The sequence below is a fragment of the Triticum urartu genome, chromosome 7A (genome assembly GCF_056163025.1).
Source record: "Triticum urartu cultivar PI428250 chromosome 7A, HENAU_Tu73, whole genome shotgun sequence".
In the NCBI taxonomy this organism is placed as follows: Eukaryota; Viridiplantae; Streptophyta; class Magnoliopsida; order Poales; family Poaceae; genus Triticum; species Triticum urartu.
In genome coordinates, this window is record NC_141879.1 from 447771645 (window position 1) to 447784222 (window position 12578).

Genomic DNA, 12578 nt, shown 5'->3' on the forward strand with positions numbered 1-12578 from the left:
GGTTGACACAAAGAGAGGAAGGAAAATCAATCACCGACCCCTCACGCACGCAAGCCTTTTCCCCCATTCTCCGGCGGCGGCAGCTATGGCGGCGGTGGCGGCAAGGTCCGGGCTCCGACGGATGTTCTCCATCGCCGACTTCGCGACGCCGAACACGCGCATGTTCTCCATCTCGGCCTTCGCGCCGCCGAGCCCGCCCACGCCTCCCCCGAAGGCCGACCCCTCCCCCAACCTCTTCGTCTCCGGTACGATTGTTCCCCCACTCTTTCCTTGTTCCATTCGCTCCTGTAACCACACCTAGGCCTCGATCCCCGCCAGAGATTTTGCTCGAAAGCTCGCTTTTGAGTGCGAGAAAATGGTATCCAGTCGATTAGGGTCAGATATCATGCCATGATGTGATGTTGCTTATTAGGTCTCTGCCTAGCCTTATAGATCCGTTCTTGCTAGATGTGCAGCAACTAACTAGGAGATATGATGCTGATTCCTTTCTTGTTCAGTGTAAATTTATTGGTCTAGGGCACATCTAGATGTGCCCTAGTTATTGCACATCTAAGTGAGTGAATCAAGCATAAAGAGGAAAAGAAAAAAGAAAAAGAAAATATGCACATGAATCTCGGTGTAAGATCAATGACATAGGACCTAGATGTGCAATACTTATGGCACATCTAGATGTGCTTTAGCAAAACTGAAATTTATTACATAAACATGTGGAGGGCACTTTAACTGTAGGCGATTCAAATCCTTGATGTGGATTATACATTTTACGACATTATTAATCTGGTTCTATTAGTTCGCTGATCTTTTTTCTGCGGGGAATGCCTGGCTTGCACGAACCTTAGCGTAAAATCTAGTTATTGCACATCTAAGTGAGTTATTCAAGCTAGAAAGAAAAGGAAAACGACTAAAGAAATGCTTGCACGAATCTTAGCGTAAAATCAACGACATAGCACTTAGATGTGCAATACTTAGAGCACATCTAGATGTGCTTTAGCAAAACTGTTATTTAAACATCAACACTACAATCATTACGCACAAAGAAAACAAAGAGTTCATAATACTAGCCAGACAACAGATTGCCAGGACACACCACCAGAGTTCATGACACTAGTCAGACGATGAGCAGCAGTATTCGCATCCTGCCAAACTGACAGTCTGTCATCACCTATGTCCCACCAACAGAGAACTAGCTGTGAAAAAAATCCTTCTCTACAGCCCTAAGCTTGGCCACTGCATTCATGCTATCCAGCTCTACCAGAAGTTTATGGGCTTCCAGCTTCTCAGCAAGGACGAGACCATCTTCTTCGACATGAATAGTGCATCATTTGAATTGGTTTTGAGCCCAGTCTGGGGAGGAGTTTTCCAGCGCTTGGGTTCTCGCCTACTGCTTGCCACCCGGACATGCTACAGATTGAGCTCCATTCCTCTACCAATTTGTGAATTTCGTCAGCGGCGCACTGTGACTGATGAACACAAGGACTCACCATGTCTTACATCATTACACATACGCACCAGCTCCTAACATCTTGTTAGGAGGAGCCTTGCCTCGTCTTCTTTCGAGCCACCGAGAGCAGTTAGGCACCACCGCCGCAATAATTGGATGGCGCTCACCCTCAATCTGGCAACCACAAGAAGAAATCTAGCAAGTGCAAAGGCAAGAAGGGTGGCGATAATGGGGAGGCACAGGTGGTTCCATGATACTCCTAGACTGCAAACGTGGGCTCAGATGTGTCAGTTGTTTTTATCTTTGTTTTCTTCTCCAGTTCAAGTGGGCCGATGGGGTTTCATTAATGACATTGTGACCCAAGTGTTGAAGGGTTGCTGTGGCTCTGTGTTGGGTGCAGGGGCGGAGCCAGGATTTTGGTATAGGGGGGGCCAAGTCAAGTTCATATTTTTTTTGTCTCGACTGAAAAAAAATCTATCATCATACTATAATAATGCCCCACACCTATAAAATATTGTACGAGTTTAAATTTTCCTCTACAATTGCCAATAAGATGAGAAAATTTAATAATTTCATTGGAAGAGAAATTACCTGCCAATTTTTCCAATGTATCTGATCATGTAGCACCAAAGTAAGTCATATCCCATTTGGTGGCGCTTTAATGATAAATTACTGTTTAGAGTGTTTCGAGGCACTTTTCGGCTGATATGGTCCCTCGGATATATAGAAATGCCAATCTTCATCTTGCTTGTCCAGTGCCAGCTCTCAAATTTGGCAATGTTTACCGGGGTCTCTCTGATAAGCCAATTTTGTTCTTGTTCTGCAACATTTACCATGTCCAACATATCAGCTTCATTAAAAATTTCACTAGGTTGAGAACTTGAAGCAACCAGCCTAAAGAATGAATTAATCTTAACGGTGTATGGCGGTGCTTTTCTCTTCATATCTGCTGAATTGCAATTTCATATAGCTATATTGTAGTTTGACATAGGACAAAATTGCACCACAAAAAATAACTCATACAAGGTAATTTGCATCAGACCACGCCATGATAATTTCTAGTACACATATAATATAGGAATTGTTCATAGAATTACAGCATCGCTAATCGCACAACCAAAGCAAGTAGACAACAAAAATCTGATGATACAAGATGAGAATTGAGATTAGTAGATTGTGTGATAAACCTTGGGTCCTCGGCTAGTTCCCGTTGGTTGCAGCCGGAAGATTTGACAAGTGAAGAAGGCAGTGTCGCGCCGTCGCCATACGAATAGGATCGAGATCGCAGTAGGGCAGGGAGAGCAGAGGCGGCCGGGCGGGCGAGGGCACGGAACGGCGGCGACTAATTTCTTGGGTACTAATCCACGTACAGGCTTTTTTTTGGGGTGAAATCCACGTACAGGTTAATCATCACAGGAGAACGTAACGCCCTACCTGGCCGCTAGTGGGCTTCACATGGGTCCTTTTCCTTTTTCCAGAATCAACGTTGAGATAGGGGGGGGGGGCAAGTATGTATATACGTGGGAAATATGTGCCTTTGTATCGCTAATCACCACAGCATCGCTCGATCGTTAGGGGGGGCCAGGCCCCTGCTTGCCCCCCCTTGTCTCCGCCACTGGTCGGGTGTGTTTGTCGGTCTGCCTATGTGGTCCTGTGGATGCATAATCCGGGAGTAGTTCACATGGCTGGGCAAGTTGTGACGGTTTTCCATAAATTAATCGGGCAACTCTCTTCTGCTTAATTAATGGATGAGATAAAACTTTTGCCTCCGTTTTGGATTTTTTTAGGGGAGAAACTCATGTGCTCCCAACTGACCCAATGAGCCTTCCTTCCACCAGCCGAGCCCCACCAGAAATTTGCCGTGATTGACTGGAGCATCAAACATAGGCGCTTATTAGAACGGAAACAGTGCATTGTGTGACCTGGTACCGCCTGCAACAGACTTGATGAGGATTTCTTTTCCAGCCCTGCACTTCCCCCAAGTATGGTCTAGGATATGCTTAAAACAGTTTTTTTAGCATCTGACCACCGTATGTAGTAACAAGTATCTCTTGTTCATGGCTTCTACACCACCCTGGTACCGCGTGCAACACAGACTTGATGAGGATTTCTTTTCCAGCCCTTGAGAGACATTGACCTTTCCAGCCCTTAAGATATGCTTAAAACAGTCATTTTTTGAGTATCCGACCACCGTAAGTAGTCACAAGTATCTCTCGTTCAGGGCTTCAACACTGCCAGTCCCCCACGTCCAAAACTCACTCCTCACAGCCTGCGTTTCCCCTTGCTCTTTCCAAAGGAGAGCAGAAAATCCTTTGGCACATAATATGAAAAGGTAGGGCAAATGGGAACCCCCTGCTGGAGTCCTCTAGATGGCTTAAAACATTTCAGACTTACTCCCATTGAGTTTAACGTCATACTTCGCAGTTGAGACAAATCTCTTGATCCTCTCCAGCCAACTAACTGAGTAACCCATCTTGAGCATGGCTTGAAACAGAGAATCCCATTTGACTTTTTATATGCCTTCATCATATTAAGTCTGATTGTATAAAGTTGCACACTTTTGGTACTGCATTTTTAGGTGACTAAAATCTACAAAAATTTCAGGCAACTGAGAATTAGCATAACTGCTTAAAATATGTTATGGAAGAATTATACAAGGATATCGAGTGTATCACTGAAAAATGAACTCTATTTTGTGGATTCCTGAATGACTACGGAACATGTGGTGAATATATCTGGATTTGTCTAGAGAACCAGAACTTACATAGATTATAAAGATAGTCATGTACTTTTCAAGTATCCAACCTCATTTTGGTCAAGTCAATGCATGCCAGAATGTAGCATGACACTGTTAAATTTCTGTTCAAATGGGCTTTGAAATTTATGACTATGCTATCACCACAGCACTACGATGTCAAGAGCATCCATCTCTTTGAATCACAAAGCTGATATGCTGCGCGACAAGACCAAATTTTCAATTATCTTTTCTTTAGACTTTTGACCATCTTAGTTCTTGCTTGATCCTACACGAAACTGGTCATACAGCCAAACAGCCAAACATCCTTCGAAGCCTATAGGCATCCTACTAACTACCATTCAGGGCCAATACAGTTGATAGTGACTTGACTCTTCAATTCATCATTACCCTTGATAAAGCCAGTTGAAATTTGTATCCAACTTGTTGTGCATATTTTGTCTAATCAGCTCTTAGCCTTGTGGTATACACAACATCTGAATTCTCATATTAATAATAATGATTTATAGGGCTAAGCAAGCGTACAACAACTGATGGACTTAGAGAAGCTTTTGCAAAGTTTGGGGAAGTTGAACACGGTATGTGTTTAAAATTTCAGTTACCTCACAGGGCATTGTACTTGAATGTTCTCACTTCTGTATCCAATTGCAGCTCGAGTTGTCACAGATCGTGTCACTGGTTTTTCTAAGGGGTTTGGCTTTGTAAGGTATGTTTCGGTTGAAGATGCAGCTAAAGGAATAGAAGGAATGGATGGAAAAGTAAGGTTTCTTATCATATTATTGTTCTATTTCTGTGGATCATTTAATTCCTTAACGCCTATATTTGCTCCCTTCTTGGTCTGGTGGTTCTGTGATTTTGCTTTCTTCTCACGTTGATCGACTCTGTCTCAATATTCATGCAATGCTTGGTGCTGGCCACTGGGCCAGCTTTAGCCGTTAACTCGTTTTATTATTTTCTTCTCTCTTTCAGTATATAAGTATGTGATTTGTAGATATGTGATAAGTCATAAGTGTACACGAGTATTATGCATATGTTCATTCAGATGCATGGATTAAGATTCTAATGCATCTGTTTCATCAAAAAGGCCAGTTTGCCTCTTTTTTTGGTGGACAGCCTTATGTTCAATCATGGTTTATAAGGTGGTAAAGTGAGCACCACCTGCTTTGACGCTTAAGCGCCTAAAGCGGGCATATTTCTATGGCGCTGCCAGGGCGCCTTATCGCTGAAGCGTCTGAAGTAGGACGCTTTATAAACAAAGTGTTCAATACATAATTACATAGTAAGAATAATACCTCCATTCTATGCGGGGTTTCAATAATTCTGGAAAGACCATTTAGAAAATAAAACACATATTGCGCCATTAAGAAAAACTAGTCCAACTGGAGATGAGCCATGTGGGCGAGATACCAGAAATTCACTCCTGACACTGACCGGATTTGAACCCTGGTCACAAGGGATGCACCGGTGTGGCCCTACCACTGGGCTATTGCCCAGTTCTCACATATTGCACTATTATGCTTTTATCTAGTGGGTGTACGTTTACTCTCTTAGTGGTTGAACATGGACTATGCTCCCACTGACTAGACTCCCTCCATCCCACAATATAAGATTGTTTTTCAAGCTATGTTAGCTTGAAAAACGATCTTATATTTTGGGAGGGAGGGAGTATTTACGAAGAATACAGTAGTTATTAACTAATGGAGGCTTACTTTGTTCTCTTCTGGATAAATATTTCCTGACAAGTTACTGCCCATACACTGCTTGAGCCTTTTCTTTTGTTACTTGTAGGCAATTAGTTGACATGCTTAAATAATTGTGTATTGACACAAAGAAAAAATATATAATTAATGTGGTTTGATTGTCTGGAAGGTCTTGCGGGGATCCATTGCTCTCTTGGACTCTTGCATAAAGCAATGTTTGTGTTAATAATATTTGAGTTATTTTGATTTCTTCTAAGTTTTGACGCAGCTTAATTTGTGTGCAGTTTCTGGATGGATGGGTTATTTTTGCCGAATATGCTAGACCCAGACCACCGCCGCAGATGGGAGGGGCAACTCTGCAGCCACAACAATCATGGGGCACTCCTTCTGGTTCCTGGGGCTCACAGTAGATGAAGGGACAATCATTCTACCTGGCTGTGCGTCTGACAGCGTATCAGTCAGCCATCGCAGTCTACATTTAGATCATAGCTACCATGGTGTTGTCCCAGGTGTGAACACCCTTGCCTGATCCAATATTCTTGTCGTGTTGGACTGGTCGTTTACGGCCTCCACATGGAGAAGCACTTGTGGAACCTTATATGGACCAAGCAGGTATTACTGTCAGCATGCAACAGCTTCGGACCATTGCTAATAATGTCTTCTTGTCCCTTTTATTTGAATTGTCGTAAGCCTTATCAGCTGCTGATGGCATGTGCCGCTCTTGTACTACTGGATAATGACTCGTAGCTCGGAATAAGAACACGTTTTGCAAGCGAATCTCGGACTGAATTCCCCATGATCTAATCCGTTCCGCGGATAGCGACGTGGATCTGTACAGCGCACGCGTCTGTGTATCGCGTGCCTGTTCCTGATTTGGATTTGGGTTTTGCCAGCTTATGATGTTATCTGAACTATCATCTGTACCATGAACCTTGTGTTTCCTGGTATGGTCTGTACTTTTTACTGTATGCACGTCTGTCACCTGTTGTTACTGTCATCGGTACACCTGTGATCCTTGGCGTTGTTCCTCGCCACTGCTATCTACCTACGGTTACTGATGACCTGAGCATACCGGTTACCGACATGGTGTTCTCTTCTCCGTAGCTGTGCATTGTCAGAGTCAGTGGTATTGACTGTGCCGTCCATGAACCATAAGCTGCTTGCCTGATAGAGAGAGCGACCGCAATACTGATGCGTCCACCAGAGCCCTGGAAACTTGCCTGCCCTCGCCGGCCAACGACCACCTGCATCGTCAACCGTGCCGGTGCCGACGCCGCGGCGTGCTCTCGTGGAATCATAATATCTGCTCTACCTGTAGAGGGCATCGTCTACTGTATGTGTGGCGGCTGTTAATCTCCCTTCCAAAGTTTTAGGGGGAAATCCACCGGGAAGCGGCCGCGGCCACAGGATCTGTCGTCTCCGTCGGCATGTCGCGGTGTCGTGCGTCACGTTGGGAGGATCGCGTTGAGCTCGAGAGCCTTTTACTGCGCGGGCAATGGCAGCCTCAGGGGCTCCTTTCAGATGGAGGAGATGGCGAGAGGTGCCCTGGTATGCAGGGAAGCCGCCGCGTCGCCCCACGTTGGCAGCCTCCTTGCGGTTTATCCAGGCTATCTGTCTAATCTAATCCAATCTATCCGTTTATTGTGTGCGCGCGCGCGTATCCGCTGTCTGGATTAAATGGACTTGAATGTGCCAACAGTGAGTCAGTGACTTCAACCAAACTCAAATGTTTCTTCCCCGCCCAAACGTTTCTTTTCAATTTTCTGAAATAAAAGGATTTTTCTTGTGTCTCAGCAATGGGAAGGTGGTAATGGACACAGCTCGATTATGGGCCCGGCCGATTGTGTTCCTAAATACACTTTTTGTCCAAAATTATATACGTGTTTGACTTTTTGGAGTCTCAAATGTGCAGCATTGACTAATTTTTACTTGCAGTATACCTTAAAATAGTAAAGTTATACTCCCTCATTTTCGGTTTATAGGGCTCAATTAAAAAATCTCATCAACCAAGATAGATGATGAGTGGTGGAATAATTTTTGTAGTTTGCAAAACCACTCAATTAATACGCTTGTTTTTCCTTAAATAATTGTGTTTATCAATGCATTAATTGCAGTGCATGCATGTGTAAAGCACATGTATTGGTCAATTTTTCTTTTAATACTTGCATACAATGATTTAATGCACCTTAAAATCTGAACATGTGATAAGAAACAACCAAATTGAACCGTATAAAACAAGAAAACTAAAATTTTAAGATAAGCTTTATAAACCGGAAATGAGGGAGTATATAGCACAAAATAACCGAAAGACAAATAATATTGTACTACTATTTGATCCTCGGTTTATGCAATTCTACGCATGACACTGATACAAGTTTACCACATGTTTAATAATGTGGTCTTTTTTAGTTATATTTCCGCAAGAAGAGAGTATTTTGTCAATCATGATAATTGACTACTCCCTTCGTCTTTAAAAGAGTGTACTTCCAACTTTGTTGGAAAGTCAAAATTTTTTATGTTTAACCGTATTTATACAATAATAGACCAACATTTATGCCATCAAATTAGTAGCATTAGATCCATGATAAAATATATTTTCGTCATATACCTATTTCGTTTCACAAGCATTGATATATTTTTGCGCAAACATAGTCAAACTTTGAGATAGTTTGACCTTCCAACAAAGTTGAAAGTACACTCTTTCAAGGACGGAGGGAGTACGTAGTAATTGAATGATCTCACATTTTACCCCAACCTCGGTATTTTGGGAGAATTTAAATATAGTGAGATGCAAGACATGTATGGTTATTTCTGTTATTTTTAAAATTTAAGGTTGTCATGTTAAATCTTAGTTGCGCAATTGTTCATCGGGCACATATATTCAGTTCACCGCCACATGCCATCCTTGTCAAAGTTCTGTAGAGGTCCTTGAAAAAAGAAAAGAAATTGTAGAGTTTTTTTGCCACACTATTTTTGGTCATCTACAATTTGTCTAAAGTTAATCGTAATAATGTCAGAGATCAACCAAGAAAATCTACATTTCATTTGCCGGCCTACGTTGTCGTCTATAGTCTCCCCATTCCAAAAATATAGTGCATTTTTTAAAAAGTCAACTTCTTAAGGTTTAACCATATTTACAGAGAAAGTTATCAACATCAATAATACTAACTCCAATCCAAAATAAGTGTCGCAATTTTGAACTGGATTTACTTCAAAACCGCAACACTTATTATGGATCGGAGGTAGTACTAAATTAGTTAAACCTTACAAAGCTTGACTTTTGAAAATAATAATATGTGAACTATATTTTGGAATAATCCTAAAGCAACTAAACATAGTAGTGAACAAGCAACACCTCCTTTTCTCTTAGCTCTCCCACCAGTTGAGAATCTCTCGTTGTTCCCTAGTTCTTCTCCCCTTCTCATCTGGCGGCCGACCAGAGTGGGGGTGGGAGAGGAGGCCAAGTTACCACCATATATGCTAGGGGTTGGCCTCTATGCATGGAGACTTGCGCCATGCCGTTTTGGAGACTCTTTGTAGTGTGCATAATGTTTGGTCGCCACCTGGTCTTCTCCAGCAGTTATCCATGGTGGACCGTGATTGCTGGGGGTGGATCTAGTGGGAGCTTCTTCAATAAGCTTGGCAGTTCGTTAGAACAGGCTGATCCAATTTTCGCTCGTCTCCTACTTCACCATCATAGAGATGGAAGGAAAGATGGATGTGGATCAACACTCATTCCCCTCGGATCCATTGTATTGTGGGGGTAATAAAGTTGGCTTGGATGTTATTAATCTCTTTTTGGCCACTACATCGACATATGTCTCCATGAGCTACACTAGGGTTGATCGCTGACTGGGCTGACGGCGATCCCATTGGCTGCCATTTCCAACCTCCAAATCAACGAGGCCTTCTTCCCCTTGCCTACAATTTTCAAAGTTATGGTTGGAGACGGTGGCCTAAACGTCTCCGCGTGGTCGTTGTTTGATTTGGGACCAAATTGTGTTATTTGTATCTCCTGTTAAGGACCCGGCTGTAATTTCTATTTTCTAGGGGTCCTTTTTGTGTAATGATGTAAAAATAATGTAGTAGTAATGCCAGCCTATAGATGAACAACCATACTGATTTGTTGTTTCCCGAGGTCAGAAGCAGAGAGAGGGAGGGAGGGGGGGGGGCAAATCTGATGTGTAAGGTGAGATGACAACAACCAACGACCATCATTGGTGGTACCTAGATACGATGGACCTTTGGGTTCATTCTGATAAAATATCGGGATATCTTTGCAAATATGATGACAGTGGTTTGGATAGAAATAACTTAGATACGATGGATCACGGGTTAACTTTGATAAAATAGAAGATTACTTCTAAATAATACATCTCCTAAATGTAGTTAATGTGTTTAAACATATGTGAGGTGAATATTCCGGCTAAGTATTCATGCATTATAGTAGGAACCCCTAATTCTCTCGCAAATACAACTCCCTTGATCATTTCTCACATATACTCGTGGTCACATCCAAGGAACGCCCCTTGATTTCCCTGATTTTGGCCTGTGATTTATAAATCGTGTTGGCACAAAAATCAAACCAATATCTAGTATAATGATCAAATATGAGAATATTACGCCAAAACATAAATACATTTTTTACACTTGGTCCCATTTTTCAATGAGCTTGTTGGAAAATGAATTGGAATCAAATGGCAAGCACTAGCCAATCGAAATAGCTTACCAACTTTTTATTTGGCAAAATGGCTTCAAATCTATTAATGAAACCAACAGTATAAACACCCTATAGTAAGAAAATACATCGAGGCTCTTGGGCCACATCGCCTTCTTTGTGCCGAATGGGCCAATGGTGCGTCGCCAGTTATGCCTTTGCATCGCCGGAGCAAACCAATCGTTGTTGATAGCGGACGAGAATTCATCAAGTCGACTCTCATGTTGGGCTAGTGCCATGAACACCGAAGGATCCAAGATCACAACCTTCAAAAGAGTTCACATACCTCATGACAAAGCAGGAGGTTGTACCAATGTTAGAGGCAATGGCGGAGCTTCATGGAGACCAACAGGGGCCATGCCCCCCCTTAATTTTTGCATCCATTGAAGAATTGGTTATATATTAGGCCTAACTAGTGTTTAAACTAGAGATTAGCCCATCCTTTCCTATTATTTTTCTCCCCTTTAAGTAATGGCCCCCTCTTGAATTATGCCCAAGCTTCGTCCCTGGTTAGAGGGAGTAGGACAGAGGGCCAAACTACAAAGGGAAGCCACCCATAGAGGACCGTAGGAATCTGCACCAACGAGCTATCTACCCGACATCGTCCAGATGTGGAGGCTCAAGGATACTTTATTTACCAGATCGCCGACATCACCACCACAAGCGAAGCGCATTGCGGAACCCTATGAAAAGCCTCAAAGCGTGGGGAGTAGAGCTCCATCTGGTAGACCGAGGCCTCCACCCACTCCCATCCAGACTAAGTTGGTAGAAGAGGTGAGAGGTGACGAGCTACCAGTGGAGGAGGGGTGGCGGTGCAATATCGCCCCCCCCCCCCCCCCCCCCCGCGGCCCCCAAATGCTATCTAGGGTTTAGAGAAGAAAGAACATTTCCAGTTGGTGTCTTTTGAAATAGTTTACCAACACAGTTGGCAGAATAATTTTTTGGCTCATGGGTGAACATGCACCTAGATAAACATTGAAATGGGTGAAATAGCAAAAATAAAAATAAAAATCAAACATATTGATTTTTTAACAAATGTACTCGAGTGTTCTACTCATGTGTGAAATTTCACGAAGAAATGACATGAGTGGTATTTTGAACAAAGAAGAGAAAATTGGTGTCCCAAAAAGCAATTTTTAGGTAGTTTGGTGGAGACGATATTGTTTTCCGCCCGAAACACTAAGAATGTCATTTCATCACGTGTATTCATATATAAGTAGAACACTCGACCACTGTTTGTGAAAAATAAATTCAGAAACGTTTGATGTTTTGCTATTTTTTAGATTTTTACTGTTCATTCAAGTGCGTGTTCTACTATGGACCCATGTTCACTGATGTAATTCCGTGATCCGTCAAGTCGGTTACGAACCACACGGAGTTCTATCCATTTTGCCAAAATTTTAAGAGGCAGAATGCTTATGAAGCAAACAATCTACCAACAAATTGGCAACAAACTTATAATTGGGCTAGTTGGGCTCAAACCTGATGGAGTCTCGCATATCACTCACACAGTTCATTCTGCTACTTGGTTTATCCCCTAAAAAAAAGTGTTCATTCTGCTACTCCACCGGTAAAGCATTTTTCTGTTAACCCAGGCCCACCGTACACTCTTCCAGAGCACGGTCGCCGTACGTATTCTCTCCATCAGATACGTATGCACGTAGACGGAATACGGCTCCATCAGGCACGCGCATGCCCGGGCCCACCGCCACATCCACTTGGCCGGGCCACCTGCATACGCACGACGCGATCGGTACCTACACATCGACGTCGACTGAACTTTTGCGATAGTATTATTTTTGTTTCCACCGAAACTCCCTCTACTGCATGGCACCGAAAAATGGCAATTTCCACGTTCCCGAGACTACCCTTGGCCACCCCACTGCGGAGCGGGGGTGTTTCGGACATTTGCCACCCTCCGCGAACCCTATAAAGCAGCCCCAATACGTGACAGTGCAGGTACGC

The 12578-nt window shown here is 43.0% G+C and overlaps 1 protein-coding gene across 1 annotated transcript; it reads left to right on the plus strand.

The window, feature by feature from the left end:
- Nucleotides 1-6673, plus strand: LOC125521896 (organelle RRM domain-containing protein 2, mitochondrial). Its single transcript, XM_048686957.2, has 4 exons — nucleotides 1-245; nucleotides 4706-4774; nucleotides 4848-4954; nucleotides 6181-6673. The coding sequence occupies exons 1-4, from the start codon at nucleotides 86-88 to the stop codon at nucleotides 6304-6306; spliced, it is 462 nt and encodes a 153-aa protein (XP_048542914.1). The 5' UTR covers nucleotides 1-85; the 3' UTR covers nucleotides 6307-6673.
- Nucleotides 6674-12578: the final 5905 nt, after the last annotated feature.